The sequence below is a fragment of the Schistocerca cancellata genome, chromosome 12, assembly GCF_023864275.1.
Source record: "Schistocerca cancellata isolate TAMUIC-IGC-003103 chromosome 12, iqSchCanc2.1, whole genome shotgun sequence".
NCBI lineage: Eukaryota > Metazoa > Arthropoda > Insecta > Orthoptera > Acrididae > Schistocerca > Schistocerca cancellata.
In genome coordinates, this window is record NC_064637.1 from 106,814,049 (window position 1) to 106,829,371 (window position 15,323).

The 15,323-nt window shown below is 41.8% G+C and overlaps 1 protein-coding gene across 2 annotated transcripts in view; it reads left to right on the forward strand.

The window, feature by feature from the left end:
• The window catches only part of LOC126109635 (trichohyalin), a 230,864-nt gene that overhangs the window by 37,527 nt on the left and 178,014 nt on the right, over positions 1-15,323 (forward strand). For both annotated transcript variants that reach the window (XM_049914680.1, XM_049914681.1), the window contains exon 2: positions 11,083-11,180. In XM_049914680.1, coding sequence (XP_049770637.1) covers positions 11,091-11,180 — 90 coding nt within the window. In that variant the 5' untranslated portion in view covers positions 11,083-11,090. The remainder of the gene's footprint in view (positions 1-11,082; positions 11,181-15,323) is intronic.

The window sequence follows — 15,323 nt, forward strand, 5'->3', positions numbered from 1 at the left end:
TTTGCCTTTTCAGTTTGTATACGTCCTTCAGTCTTAAACATATTTTCAGATAAAAGGTAATAACTAACTTATCAAAACACATGTAAATGTTCAATACCAATCAGGTCCACATGACAATTCTTATGCTATTGTAGCCACGCATCATCAAATAGAAAAATAATTATATGACACTTATTTACAATTATCACATTGAAACTTCCTGACAGATCAAAACTGTGTGTCGGACTGAGATTCGAACTCAGGACCTTTGCCTTATGTGGGAAAGTGCTCTACTGACTGAACTACCTAAGCATAACTCACTACCCATCCTCACAGCTTTAGTTCTGCCAGTACCTCATCTCCTACTGTCCAAACTTCACAGAAGCTCTTCTGCGAACCTTGCAGAACTAGCACTATTGGAATAAAGGATATTGCAGAGACATGGCTTAGCCACAGCCTGGGGGATGTTTCCACAATGAAATTTTCACTCTGCAAGAGAGTGTCTGCTGACATGTTGATAGAGCACTTGCCCGTGAAAGGCAAAGGTCCCGAGTTTGAGTCTCGGTCCGGCATACAGTTTTAATCTCCCAGGAAGTTTCATATCAGTGCACACACGACTGCAGAGTAAAAATTTCATTCTGGAAACATCCCCGAGGCTGTGGCTAAGCCATGTCTCTGCAATATCCTATCTTCCAGGAGTGCTAGTTCTGCAAGTTTCGCAGAAGTGCTTCTCTGAAGTTTGGAAGGTAGGAGATGAGGTACTGCTGGAACTAAAACTGGACAGGTCATAAGTTGTGCTTGGGTATCTCTGTCAGTAGAGCACTTGCTCGCAAAGGCAAAGGTCCTGAGTTCGAGTCTCGGTCTGGCACACAGTTTTAATCTGCCAGGAAGTTTCATATCAGTGCACACTGTGCTGCAGAGTGAAAATTTCATTCTGGAATGATCATATTACAGCACAGAATTCGTTCAGAAGTCAGATTTACTAACACTCATGTTATTTGATATTATTGATGCCATATACGCACCAGCTAGTGCTACCAAGAAATGCAGTGGTGGAGTAGGAGTTGGTCACCAATGAATCATTTACACCCCTCTTAAACTGAATAATATGAGAGATCTTAAAATAAGATTCTGCTGCAATTGTCATTGAAAGTTTCACGTATTGCCCCCTTGACCATCTAACATAATTTATTCAGCATCTCTGTATCTGAATCCTTATATTTTGGATTACACCTACTATGAGAAAATTGTGAGTTCTTTAGCAGATCCTTTACAGTGACTATGCAGCAAAAAATGACTGGCATGAAACAATGATTGTTGGTCTCTCTTGCAAAAATCTGTTGGATCTCAGGAACGTGGAATGTCACAAAGCACATGTTACAAAGCTGTGAAGAAAGCCAGTATGTATCCATACAGGTTTACAGTTGTCCAGGAACAGAATGTCAATGACAAAGACTAAAACATCACATTTTGCTGTTGCTTTCAGCAATTTACTGCTCAGAGGAAAGAAATATTGCAGTATCCACAGTTCAGTGATGAGGCATGGTTCCACCTCTCTGGCTATGTAAACTCTCAGAGTACACATTTCTGGTGTAATGAAAATCGACATGCACTGGTTGAGCAACCTCTGCATTCACAAAAGACTGGCAGTATCAAAACGTTGCGTCATCAGTCCAATTTTTTTTAGTCTACTGTGACAAGTGCACTTTACGTCAAAATGTTTTGGGAATTCGTGAACCAGTTGGTTGATGAAGACCTTATCCTCGGCTAGTATCAATAGTATGGCATCACATGCCACACATCTCGAGTGATCATGGCTGAGGTAGAATCATTTTTCCCCGACAGAGTGATTTCGAAAGCACTGTGGCCCCTGAGGTGACCTGATTTAACACCATCTGACATTTTCATCTGGGGTGGCCTAAAAGGCTAGGTCTACAGAAACAAACCACACAGCTTGGAAGACTTATGAGAGAACATCATCCATGAAATCTGCAGTGTCATGTTCAATTGGATTTACAACTCAACAGCGGTCACTTCCAGCACCTTTTGTGATTCACCTTTATTTCCCCACGAACATGGTATGACATGTTCATTTCATCTCACTTCCTGATTTTTATGTAAAGCCTTTAAGTGTAATTTAAGCAAATGTTTGCTTGTGGGGCCTCTTTTAAGTGGGACACCCTGTATATCATTCTAAGACACATAGATCAAGAGATATGACATCATAAACAGTGAAATGCGTGGAAAACTGCCGCAGCATACTTGATATTTTAATTTATTACTTCTTTACAACGTTCTGTATTTACATCACATTTTACAGACAGTATCCACATATACCACTGGATGTATGCAAAATTATGGTGTATGACACATAGTGCAGGAGATATGACATAATGAACATGTCGTCAAAACCAGTTGCCAATAAACTGATAATGAAATTATAGCTGACAGTAGTATTGAAAGTTGTAATATTCTTATCAGCTGTGGTCCTCTCTTCCTACTTAACTATGATGGATGTATTGAATTCATAAACATTGAGCTGTGTGAAACAATACTGGAGGATGCATTTCGATATAGATACAGGTGAAATATGGATACAGATATGTGTAAAATATGCTAAATATATGTGTAATATGAGGTCTGTTCAAAAAATTCTGGAATTTTTGCACCAGTGATGTGTTTGAGCAAAATTCAGTTGGTGTCCCTGCACACACCTGTGTTTAATGTGTAACTACTGTTTTAAGTTTCATTGTTGTATGTGTTATGAAAAGGGAAGTTGCCACTCACCATATAGCGGAGGTGCTGAGTCTCAGATAGGCACAATGAAAAGACTGTCACAAATAAAGCTTTCAGCCAGTAAGGAGTAAGGCATTTGTCAGAAATAGATGACAGAGACACACACACACTTTTGTGAATTTCGAGATCGCAGAGTTAGAGGAGGAGTGCATCTGCATTAAAGTTTGTGTCAAACTCAAGAAAACCTTTACAGAGACACACCAAATGATGTGGGAAGCCTATGGTGATGCCTGCTTAAGCCATAGTCAGTGTTACAAATGGTAACGATGGTTTAAAAATGGCTGGATGGAAGTGAAAGATGGCCCTTGTTCAGGAAACCCTTTGACATCTACTGGCAATGCTCATGTGAATTATTATGGGTGGAGGTTACACTCAACAACCGAGCTAGGTTAATAATTGGCTCCTTTTACCGACCCCCCAACTCAGCAGCATTAATGGCAGAACAACTGAGAGAAAATTTGGAATACATTTCACATAAATTTTCTCAGCATGTTATAGTCTTAGGTGGAGATTTCAATTTACCAGATATAGACTGGGACACTCAGATGTTTAGGACGGGTGGTAGGGACAGAGCATCGAGTGACATTATACTGAGTGCACTATCCGAAAATTACCTCGAGCAATTAAACAGAGAACCAACTCGTGGAGATAACATCTTGGACCTACTGATAACAAACAGACCCAAACTTTTCGACTCTGTAAGTGCAGAACAGGGAATCAGTGATCATAAAGCCGTTGCAGCATCCCTGAATATGGAAGTTCATAGGAATATAAAAAAAGGGAGGAAGGTTTATCTGTTTAGCAAGAGTAATAGAAGGCAGATTTCAGACTACCTAACAGATCAAAACGAAAATTTCTGTTCCGACGCTGACAATGTTGAGTGTTTATGGAAAAAGTTCAAGGCAATCGTAAAATGCGCTTTAGACAGGTACGTGCTGAGTAAAACTGTGAGGGACGGGAAAAACCCACTGTGGTACAACAACAAAGTTAGGAAACTACTGCAAAAGCAAAGAGAGCTTCACTCCAAGTTTAAACGCAGCCAAAACCTCTGAGACAAACAGAAGCTAAACGATGTCAAAGTTAGCGTAAGGAGGGCTATGCGTGAAGCGTTCAGCGAATTCGAAAGTAAAATACTAGGTACCGACTTGACAGAAAATCCTAGGAAGTTCTGGACTTAACGTTAAATCAGTAAGTGGCTCGAAACAGCATATCCAGACACTCCGGGATGATGATGGCATTGAAACAGAGGATGACACGCGTAAAGCTGAAATACTAAACACCTTTTTCCAAAGCTGTTTCACAGAGGAAGACCGCACTGCAGTTCCTTCTCTAAATTCTTGCACAAACGAAAAAATGGCTGACATCGAAATAAGTGTCCAAGGAATAGAAAAGCAACTGGAATCACTCAACAGAGGAAAGTCCACTGGACCTGACGGGATACCAATTCGATTCTACAAAGAGTACGCGAAAGAACTTGCCCCGCTTCTAACAGCCGTGTACCGCAAGTCTCTAGAGGAACAGAAAGTTCCAAATGATTGGAAAAGAGCACAGGTAGTCCCAGTCTTCAAGAAGGGTCGTCGAGCAGATGCGCAAAACTATAGACCTATATCTCTGATGTCGATCTGTTGTAGAATTTTAGAACATGTTTTTTGCTCGAGTATCATGTCGTGTTTGGAAACTCAGAATCTACTATGTAGGAATCAACATGGATTCCGGAAACAGCGATCGTGTGAGACCCAACTCACTTTATTTGTTCATGAGACCCAGAAAATATTAGATACAGGCTCCCAGGTAGATGCTATTTTTCTTGACTCCCGGAAGGCGTTTGATACAGTTCCGCCCTGTCGCCTGATAAACAAAGTAAGAGCCTACGGAATATCAGACCAGCTGTGTGGCTGGATTGAAGAGATTTTAGCAAACAGAACACAGCATGTTGTTATCAATGGAGAGACGTCTACAGACATTAAAGTAACCTCTGGCGTGCCACAGGGGAGTGTTATGGGACCATTGCTTTTCACAATATATATAAATAACCTAGTAGATAGTGTCGGAAGTTCCATGCAGCTTTTCGCGGATGATGCTGTAGTATACAGAGAAGTTGCAGCATTAGAAAATTGTAGCGAAATGCAGGAAGATCTGCAGCGGATAGGCACTTGGTGCAGAGAGTGGCAACTGACCCTTAACATAGGAGGTGGCTTACAAAACACTTGTTCGACCTATACTTGAGTATTGCTCATCAGTGTGGGATCTGTACCATATCAGGTTGACAGAGGAGACAGAGGAGATCCAAAGAAGAGCAGCGCCTTTCGTCACAGGGTTATTTGGTAACCGTGATAGCGTTATGGAGATGTTTAACAAACTCAAGTGGCAGACTCTGCAAGAGAGGCGCTCTGCATCGCAGTGTAGCTTGCTCGCCAGTTTTCGAGAGGGTGCGTTTCTGGATGAGGTATCGAATATATTGCTTCCCCCTACTTATAACTCCCGAGGAGATCACGAATGTAAAATTAGAGAGATTAGAGCGCGCACAGAGGCTTTCGGACAGTCGTTCTTCCCGTGAACCATACGCGACTGGAACAGGAAAGGGAGGTACTGACAGTGGCACGTAAAGTGCCCTCCGCCACACACCGTTGGGTGGCTTGCAGAGTATAAATGTAGATGTAGATGTAGATGTCAGGAACATCAATGAAATTGTGCGTGCCAATTGAAGACTGACTGTCAGGGATTGCAGAAGAATGTAACATTTCAGTTGGATCATGTCATGAAATATTGACACAGCATCTTGTAATGCATCATGTTGCCACCAAGTTTGTCCCACAGCTCATAAGCCAACACCAGAAAGACTTTCGCCTTGCAATCTGTGAAGAGCTTTTGGATCGCACAAATGAGAATGAGATGTTTCTTAAGAGAATCATAACTGGTGATGAGACATGGGTCTATGGCTGTTATGATGTTAACACCAAGGTTCAATCTTCACAATGGGTCGGGAAAGGTTCTCCGAGGCCAGAAAAAGCTCATCAGGTCAGGTTAGGTTAAATGTCAAAGCCACGATGATATTTTTCTTTGACTTCAAAGGATTAGTTCATCATGAATTCATGCCACAGGAACAAATTATTAATCAATGGTACTTTCAGGACATGTTGTGACATGTGCGACAAAATGTGAGAAGGAAACAACATGAAATGTAGTGAGACAATTCGCAGCTCTTGCATCACCATAGTGCTCTGATACACCATCCCTGTTGGTATGTGACTATTGTACAGAAATGAAATGTCTGTGCTGCCTCATCCTACGTACTCTCCAAACCTGTCCACTGCAGACTTTTTTGTATTTACAAACTGAAAACCACACTGAAAGAGTGAAGATTTGTAACGATAGATGAGATAAAAGAAAATTCACAGATGATGCTTTGCGTGATCCAGTGAGAGGCGTACCGAGACTGCTTTCGGATGTGGAACTGGTGTTGGGAGAAGTGTATGAATTTTGGAGCATAGCATTTCGAAGGAGATTGTGCACAATAAGTAAAAGGTAAGTGTGGACAAAGACTAGGAATTTTTTGAACAGATCTCGTATATGTGACGCATGTGTATGCAGGCGAGGCCCTGAGTAAAAAGCTCCTCCTAAACTGCTGGACTGGTATCAACCAAATTTGGTACACATATTACTTACTATGTACAAATATTCTCGGTATTCTTGCCGCATCAGTTCTAGATAAAATCTCGAGCTTTCGACGATTACCTCCATCGTCATCGTCAGGAGCTGACTGTCTCCACTGCTGCTATGGTAGCCTCTATATAGCCCGAAGACGGCTTCTGATTGGTCGGCTTCTGATTGGTCGGCGATTACGTGCTGCTGTCTCAGACGGTGTCACTGTGTGCGCCGGTGGCGCCACCGCTTCCGTTTGAATGTAAACCTTGGAAGGAACGTCTCTGCTGCTTCTCTGCATCAAGCGCTCATTTCCACGCACAGCTCAGATGGTATCCGCTATCGCGGTTAAAGTTCTTTTGCCTCATTCTTATTTCAACAGCCTCCTTTATAACAGAATCCCAGTACGTGGAGACATGGGACAGAATTTTAGTTTCATCGAACAATATTTTGTGTTTGTTCGTGAGGCTGTGCTCCGCAATTGCCGATTTCTCCACCTCTCTATTTTTAATATGGCATTGGTGTTCTGCACAGCGGTCAGAAACGGTATGAATAGTCTGACCTATATAATTGCTTCCACACTCACAGGGTATATTATAAATTCCAGGGACCCTGAGGCCGAGATTGTCCTTAACAGGGCGCATCATCTCCTTAATTTTCTTAGGAGGACGAAAAATCGGTCTAATACCACGTCTACACAGGACTCTTCCTATTTTGCTGGAAATTGCGCCACAAAAAGGAAGAACCACAATCGGTGTTTCATCCTGTGAGGTTGCAGCATTATCACGTTTCCTTACTTACTATCTGGAAAGAAATGCTGTGGGGTTAAGAATCAGTAGCTTTCTATTGGGGTGGGGGTGATAAGTTGGAGAGAAAAGAGGAGAAGAGGAGATGGACAAACAGAGAAGGGGGAGATGGACACAGATAGGGGGAGGAGAAAGGGAAGAGGAGGACGTGGACAGGAGAGAGGAGTGGAGGAGATGTGGCAAAGTACGGAAAGAGGAGGAGATAAACAGGAACAGGTGGAGAAAGATATGTGTGGAGAGAGGGGCAGGAGGAAATGGACAGTGAGTAGTGGGTGGAGGAGATTCACAGAGAGCGGGAGGGGCATCTAGGAGATGGACTTAGAGGGGAGGGGCAGATGGGCGGGAGGAGGGGGAGGAGGCGGTGGACAGAGAGAGGGGGAGGAGAAGATGGGCCAAGAGAGGGGGAAGCAGGAGATGAACTGATAAAAGAGTGGAATAAATGCATACCCAGGCAGTACTGGGTACTCAGATAGTTGTTGATAAAACTTAAATAGTCATAGCTTAACTTGGAATAATAACTAGTAAGTGATGATGCAGCAATGTGAAGCATTTTATTAGTAGTCAAGAAAACTAGTAAAGTAAAACTTGCTGTCACATGAAACAAAAATAGGTTCTGGAAAATTTGGAATTTCAATTTGGAAAGTCAGGAAAATATTTTCATGAAAACAAGTTGCCACGCTTATGAGAGAGAAAAATTTTGGCAAAAATACACTTAGAATCTATTATTAAGTTCACTTCTGTCATTTTCTACAGACAGTATGTGCAACAATTAGAAACAACTTGTTAACAATTGCATTGTAATTACTTTTCAGCACCAGGCATATGTTGCCATTCCTGTAAATTTGGTGAAATGCATTGTATCGCGTTATTCACATGCATGCTTCAATTTGCATTCATGAGCACTTATTGTCTAATGTATTGACTACACCACATGGCGACAGACTCACTGGGGGTTTAGAATAATTGCAGGGATGTTACGGTACATGGAAAAAATGTAATCTACCACCTTCTCCAACTGTAACAATAACTTTGATGCTCAAGAAAGGAAATCTAAAATTGTATTGCAAAGTGCATTTTAATCACAATTTTTACAGCATATGTTTGGCACCACATTCAGTAGAGGATGTACATTACAATTTTATAATAGCAATTTTTTCCATTCCCAGATGTCAGTAAAGACAAACAAAAAACAATATACTCATCTTAGCTGTCTTCAGTGATGGTCCAGGAGATATAATTTTTTTAAAAATCATACAATTCGTAGATTGTTACTGCTGCTTATTTCACAATTTTTTCATCCACCACTGAGTGATCCTACAGTTCCTGAAATGCAGACCTCAGTACCTTTTGCCACATGTCATTATATAAAGTTTTAAAAATCAAATCAGGATAAAGTGTAAACTTTCATGGCTGGAAATGCCGCACTTATTAAAATATTATCTACTGTTGTTCATTGTTGAATGACTTTCTTGGAAAAACTTGACGTTTTGGCCCTATCTGCAGAGGACATCTTCAGAGGGGTTTTAGATTAGGAGAAGGTCTAGTGCACACCCTGGCCCACTACTGACTGAAGTAAAACTGACTGAAAACATGATACATGATGCTTCTGTGTGGGAGCATACAAAAAGAAATTTTAGTTTAGTTAGAAGGCGGTCAGGGTGTGAATTGGACCTTGATTCAAGCTACAACCTCCTTGAAAATGGCCTCACATGTGGGTCGAATCATTGGATCCCCCCGAGAAGTTCATTGGATAGCAGCACAACAACCCAGAACATTGTAATAATTTCGAATCAAGTCATTAGATTACACTATTACAAAATCAGTTGCAATTGACTTTAATACACTACAGTAATTTGATGAATTTTTTCAGATAGCAAATTTTTGCTTAGTTCTGGATATCTTACATACATTTTTCTACTGATATAGGATTCCAACAGTTACTCACATTCAAATTGTTGTTTTCTCTCTGTGCAAATTTATTTTACTAAATGTTGCCAGTTTTTTAATAAAAGATATAGAATTAATGTCTTTAAACTATGGTCTATATATTATTAGTGTAGTATTGTTGGCTATATACACTCATGCTCATAAATTAAGGATAATGCTGATACATCATGAAACAACGCTCTGGTGGGTGGTTTGTGGGTTTAAATCACCTTGGGGTATGACCATGCAGAGTATTTGACCTGTGGTCATTGCACGGTGGTGATGGCAGCAGTCCACATATGCAGAGGTGTGTTGGTGCATGTCAGAGTACGATGCAGCGATTAAGTGTGCAGACATGCTAATGGTTGACTGTGTGTTGAAAATGGCTCAAAGAACACATATTTATGACGTTATGAGGGGTAGAATACTAGGGCGACTGGAGGCTGGTCAAACACAGCAGGTCGTAGCACAGGCCCTACGGTTCCCACAAAGTGTGATCTCAAGATTATGGCATTGATTCCTGCAGACAGGAAACGTGTCCAGGTGCTACAGTATGGAATGTCCACATTGTACAATACCACAAGAAGACCGATATCTCACCATCAGTGCCTGCAGATGGCCATAGAGTACTGAAGGTAGCATTGATCAGGAACTTACCGCAGTCACTGGAACAGTTGTCTCCAGATATACAGTCTACAGACAACTGAACAGACATGATTTATTCTTCTGGAGACCTGCAAGGTGCATTCCAGTGACCACTGGTCACAGGAGAGTCCATAAAGCCTGGTGTCAAGAACACAGTACATGGTCTTTGGAACAGTGGTCCCAGATTATTTTCATGGATGAGTCCAGGTATAGCCCGAACAGTGATTCTCGCCGGGTTTTCATTTGGCGTGAACCAGGAACCTGATAACAACCCCTTAATGTCCTTAAAAGGGACCTGTATGGAGGTCGTGGTTTGATGGTGTGGGGTGGGATTATCATTGGTGCACGTACACCCCTGCAAGTCTTTGACAGAGGAACTGTAACAGGTCAGGTGCATCGGGGCGTCATTTTGCACCAGTATGTCCGCCTTTTCAGGGGTGCAGTGGGTCCCACCTTCCTCCTGATGTATGATAACGCACGGCCCCACCGAGCTGCCATCTTGGAGGAAGTACCTTGAAACAGAAGATATCAGGGGAATGGAGTGGCCTGCTGTTCTCCAGACCTAAACCCCAGCGAGCACGTCTGGGATGCTCTCGGTCGACGTATCGCTGCACGTCTTCAAACCCCTATGGCTTTTCAGGAGCTCCGACAGGCATTGGTGCAAGAATGGGAGGCTATACCCCAGCAGTTGCTTGACCACCTGATCCAGAGTATGCCAACCAATTGTGCGGTCCGTGTATGTGTGCATGTTGATCATATCCCATATCAATGTCGGGGTACATATGCAGGAAACAGTGGCGTTTTGTAGCACATGTGTTTTGGGACGGTTTTCTCAACTTATCACCAATACCGTGGACTTACAGATCTGTGTTGTGTGTGTTTGCTATGGACCTATGTTATTAGTGCCAGTTTTGTGTAGTGCCATATTGCAATTCTGCAATTATCCTTAATTTATGAGCACAAGTGCATATTATGAGAAATGTGTTTTCAGTTCCTAAATCTGACTGATGCTCATTAATTGTCTGGTAATTACTATTTTTAGACATGATACTATTTCGTTGTTTAGCAAAATATGTCTCGAAAAAGCAATGTTTGTATTATGCACACTCAAGTATTGCAGACTTCACAATACAAATGCATCGAAGGTTTTCTTACTCTCTAACACGTCAGTTACATCTGGAAACAAAGGCATCTGTAGCAATCTATGGGTAGTCAGAAAGCAGCCTACAGAAATGATAACTGTGTGAGTGGTATGCACTGATGGCAGCTGTTCAGGTGGTGTCTGCAGGTGGCGACATGGGAGCCGTGGAGAGCAGCCAGCAGAGGAGGGGGCAGTTTGTGGAGGACCCCTGGTGGAACCCACCCCCGCAGCCCGTGAGGCAACAGGTACGTCTGGTGTACGCAGTGATGTTTGCAGTGTTCTGCTTTTAATCCTAGCTATACCAATGCACTTTCCATAATATGTATTACCAACAGGAGGATACTTTAAAAAACCAAGTTAATTGTTGTTGATTTATATTAACAACATATTTTAAAAAGGTACTGATGTGTAAGTAGGGCCCAAAAACTGAAAATACCTTTTAGCACACTCTTAACAGTACCAACGCACTTTCAGTAACATGTACTAGCAGGAGGGAGGGGGGCAGTAATTTACACTACTGGCCATTAAAATTGCTACACAAAGAAGAAATGCAGACGATAAACGGGTATTCATTGGACAAATATATTATACTAGAACTGACATGTGATTACATTTTCACGCAGTTTGGGTGCATAGATCCTGAGAAATCAGTACCCAGAACAACCACCTCTGGCCATAATAACGGGCTTGATATGCCTGGGCATTGAGTCAAACAGTGCTTCGATGGCGTGTACAGGTACAGCCCATGCAGCTTCAACACAATACCACAGTTCATCAAGAGTAGTGACTGACGTATTGTGATGAGCCAGTTGCTCGGCCGCCATGACCAGACGTTTTCAGTTGGTGGGAGATCTGGAGAATGTGCTGGCCAGGGCAGCAAGCGAACATTTTCTGTAACCAGAAAGGCCTGTACAGGACCTGCAACATGCAGTCGTGCATTATCCTGCTGAAATGTAGGGTTTCACAGGGATTGAATGAAGGGTGGAGCCACGGGTCGTAACACATCTGAAATGTAACGTCCACTGTTCAAAGTGCCGTCAATGCGAACAAGAGGTGACCGAGACGTGTAACCAATGGCACCCCATACCATCACACCGGGTAATATGCCAGTATGGCGATGACGAATACACGCATCCAATGTGCGTTCACTGCGATGTCGCCAAACACGGACCATCATGATGCTGTAAACAGAACCTGCATTCATCTGAAAAAATGACGTTTTGCCATTCATGCACCCAGATTCGTCGTTGAGTACACCATCACAGGCACTCCTGTCTGTGATGCAGCGTCAAGGGTAACCACAGCCACGGTCTCCGAGCTGATAGTCCATTCTGTTGCAAACGTCATCGGACTGTTCATGCAGATGGTTGTCTTGCAAATGTCCCCATTTGTTGACTCAGGGATCGAAATGTGGCTGCACGATCCGTTACAGCCATGCAGATAAGATGCCTATCATCTCGACTGCTAGTGATACAAGGCTGTTGGGATCTAGCACGGTGTTCTGTATTACCCTCCTGAACCCACCGATTCCATATTCTGCTAACAGTCTTTGGATCTCGACCAACGCGAGCAGCAATGTTGCGATATGATAAACCGCAATCGCGATAGGCTACTATCCGACCTTTATCAAAGTCAGAAATGTGATGGTACGCATTTCTCCTCCTTACACAAGGCATCTCAACAATGTTTCACCACGCAACGCTGGTCAACTGCTGTTTGTGTATGAGAAATCGGTTGGAAACTTGTGTGAATGCTCTGAAAAGCTAATCATTTGCATATCACAGCATCTTCTTCCTGTCGGTTAAATTTTGCATCTGTAGCACATCAACTTTGTGGTGTAGGAATTTTATTGGCCAGTATTGTAGAACAATAACAAAAAATTTCAAAAATACATATTTTATTAATTGTTGTTGACTTTTATTCACAACATACTTTTTAGAGAGATACTGATTTGTAAGGAGGGTCCGGAACCTGAAAATATTGAATGACATTCATTATCAATGAGTCTCATCACAGGGTGTATTCACTCTACAAACACACACTGGCTGCCACACATGGGCTGCTGGTACTTAAGTCATATTCCACCACTATCCATAAGAAGATCTTAGCCACTGCTGACTGCGTGTACAAGAATAAAAAACAAACTAGACTTACCAATTCATTTAGAAATTTCATCAGAATCTCAGCGACTGTGGTCCAGAAAAGCATCATAGCACACAGCAATCAGCCTGCATGGCAGTAACTTCGAATGCAAGAAGCCTGGGATAAACAATGGCAGGAGCAATCTTCCACGATGCGACACTAGTTAATCAAAACGAGCATGTTTTCATCCACCCCGACAACACTGCTGCATCCTGAATCTGATCACAACAGACAGGAGCAGATGTGAAGCATTGGTGCACCAAATGGGGATGGAATTTCTCCCCTGAATGTGACTGCAGTGAAGATTTTGGCAGCCAAAATTTGTCAAGTGTTTGCTAATGTGTTCAGGAGATGTCAGGTTGCTCTGACCAAAGAGAAACATCATTTTGAGCACCTACTGTAAATAAAGGTAAGCTTCAGTTAATCAGATGGCAACATTGTTTATGCATAAGTCAGGGGAAGCATGTGTGCAGCTGACTACCAGGAGATTAATGTCCAAGGGTAGGGTGCGGCAGTAACTGGCGGTTGTGGTGATGGTGGCCAGTGGTGGCCGTGCTGCAGAACCTATGGACCCCTCACAGGCATCTTTTATGAGGCATTCTGTAAGGGTCAGTCATTGGGCCAATTCTTTTCATTCTTTATGTTAATGATTTGTCAGAAAAAATAACTAAAAGGACAACAGTACACAAATATCCTAATCAAATCATGTGATCAAGAAAGCCTACAAAAAACAGCTACAGGTATAATACAAAATTTGACACAATGTTTCAGAACAAACAAGCCAATAATAAATAATGAAAAAACAGTGACAGTCAATTTCCACATTTTACAGGAACTACATCCTGCAAGACCAGTTTTTAAAATTGATGGAAAAACTGTCACATCTGTGAGCAACACAAAATTTTTAGGTATAAGTATTCAGCAAAACCTAAAATAAGAGACATATCTTAACCATGTAAATAAAAAGCTAAACACACTTACGTATGCAGTAAGAATCCTCACACAAAATACAAGCCGTGCATCTGTGATCACACTGTACCATGGCAGTATTCAGTCACTGCTGATGTACAGCATTATCTTTTGGGGGAACTCCATGGGTACAAACAAAACATTTAGGCTACAGAAAAAGATTGTTAGAATAATAAACCATGCTAAGTACAGAGACTCCTGTAGACCAATATTTAAAAATCTCAGTATACTGCCTCTTCCTTGCTTATATATGTATGAAATACTAAATTTCACAAAAGGAGGTATTTGAAAAGATGGAAAGATCTTCAAGTATAACTGTGATTACCACCCTCATGATACTAGGCAGAAGCATTACTTGCATGTCAATACAGTAAGTACAAACACTTGTAAGAGAGGAGTGTATCATACTGGCATAATACTGTACAATCACATGCCACCCTATTTGAAACAGATGCAAAATTTACAAAAGTTTAAAGTGAAACTAAAAGAGTACTTGCTTGACCACTGCTTCTATTCTGTATCCGAGTTTTTAGAGTACTAGAAAAGTGTAGTGTAATTGGTCAAATATTCTTACTAAGTCTATCATTTTATTTCATTATATTAAATTTATCATCAATATTCAACATGTATTGAATAATTTTTAATTATTTATCCTTTCAAAATAAGAATGTGTATGATGTTGTATATACTGTACCAACCTGACTTGTCCTACATCATTTGTGCAAAATATGTACCTAAACACGATTTACAGGACCAATAAAGAAATACAAATACAAATACAAATTAAGTAATGCACCACTAAAGGCTTCTTGTTGGCGTCACTATGTGGGTGTGTTATATGGCTACACAGTACAGAAGAGGTTCATAGATGCCAAATTTCTGAAATGAAAATATCCCAAAATCAACATCATATTGAAGGTACAGCATGAGATTGGTTCCCATTCCTTGATATATTGGTCTATAGAAGATCTGACACTAGCTAGAAAACCGAAAAATACACTCCTGGAAATGGAAAAAAGAACACATTGACACCGGTGTGTCAGACCCACCATACTTGCTCCGGACACTGCGAGAGGGCTGTACAAGCAATGATTACACGCACGGCACAGCGGACACACCAGGAACCGCGGTGTTGGCCGTCGAATGGCGCTAGCTGCGCAGCATTTGTGCACCGCCGCCGTCAGTGTCAGCCAGTTTGCCGTGGCATACGGAGCTCCATCGCAGTCTTTAACACTGGTAGCATGCCGCGACAGCGTGGACGTGAACCGTATGTGCAG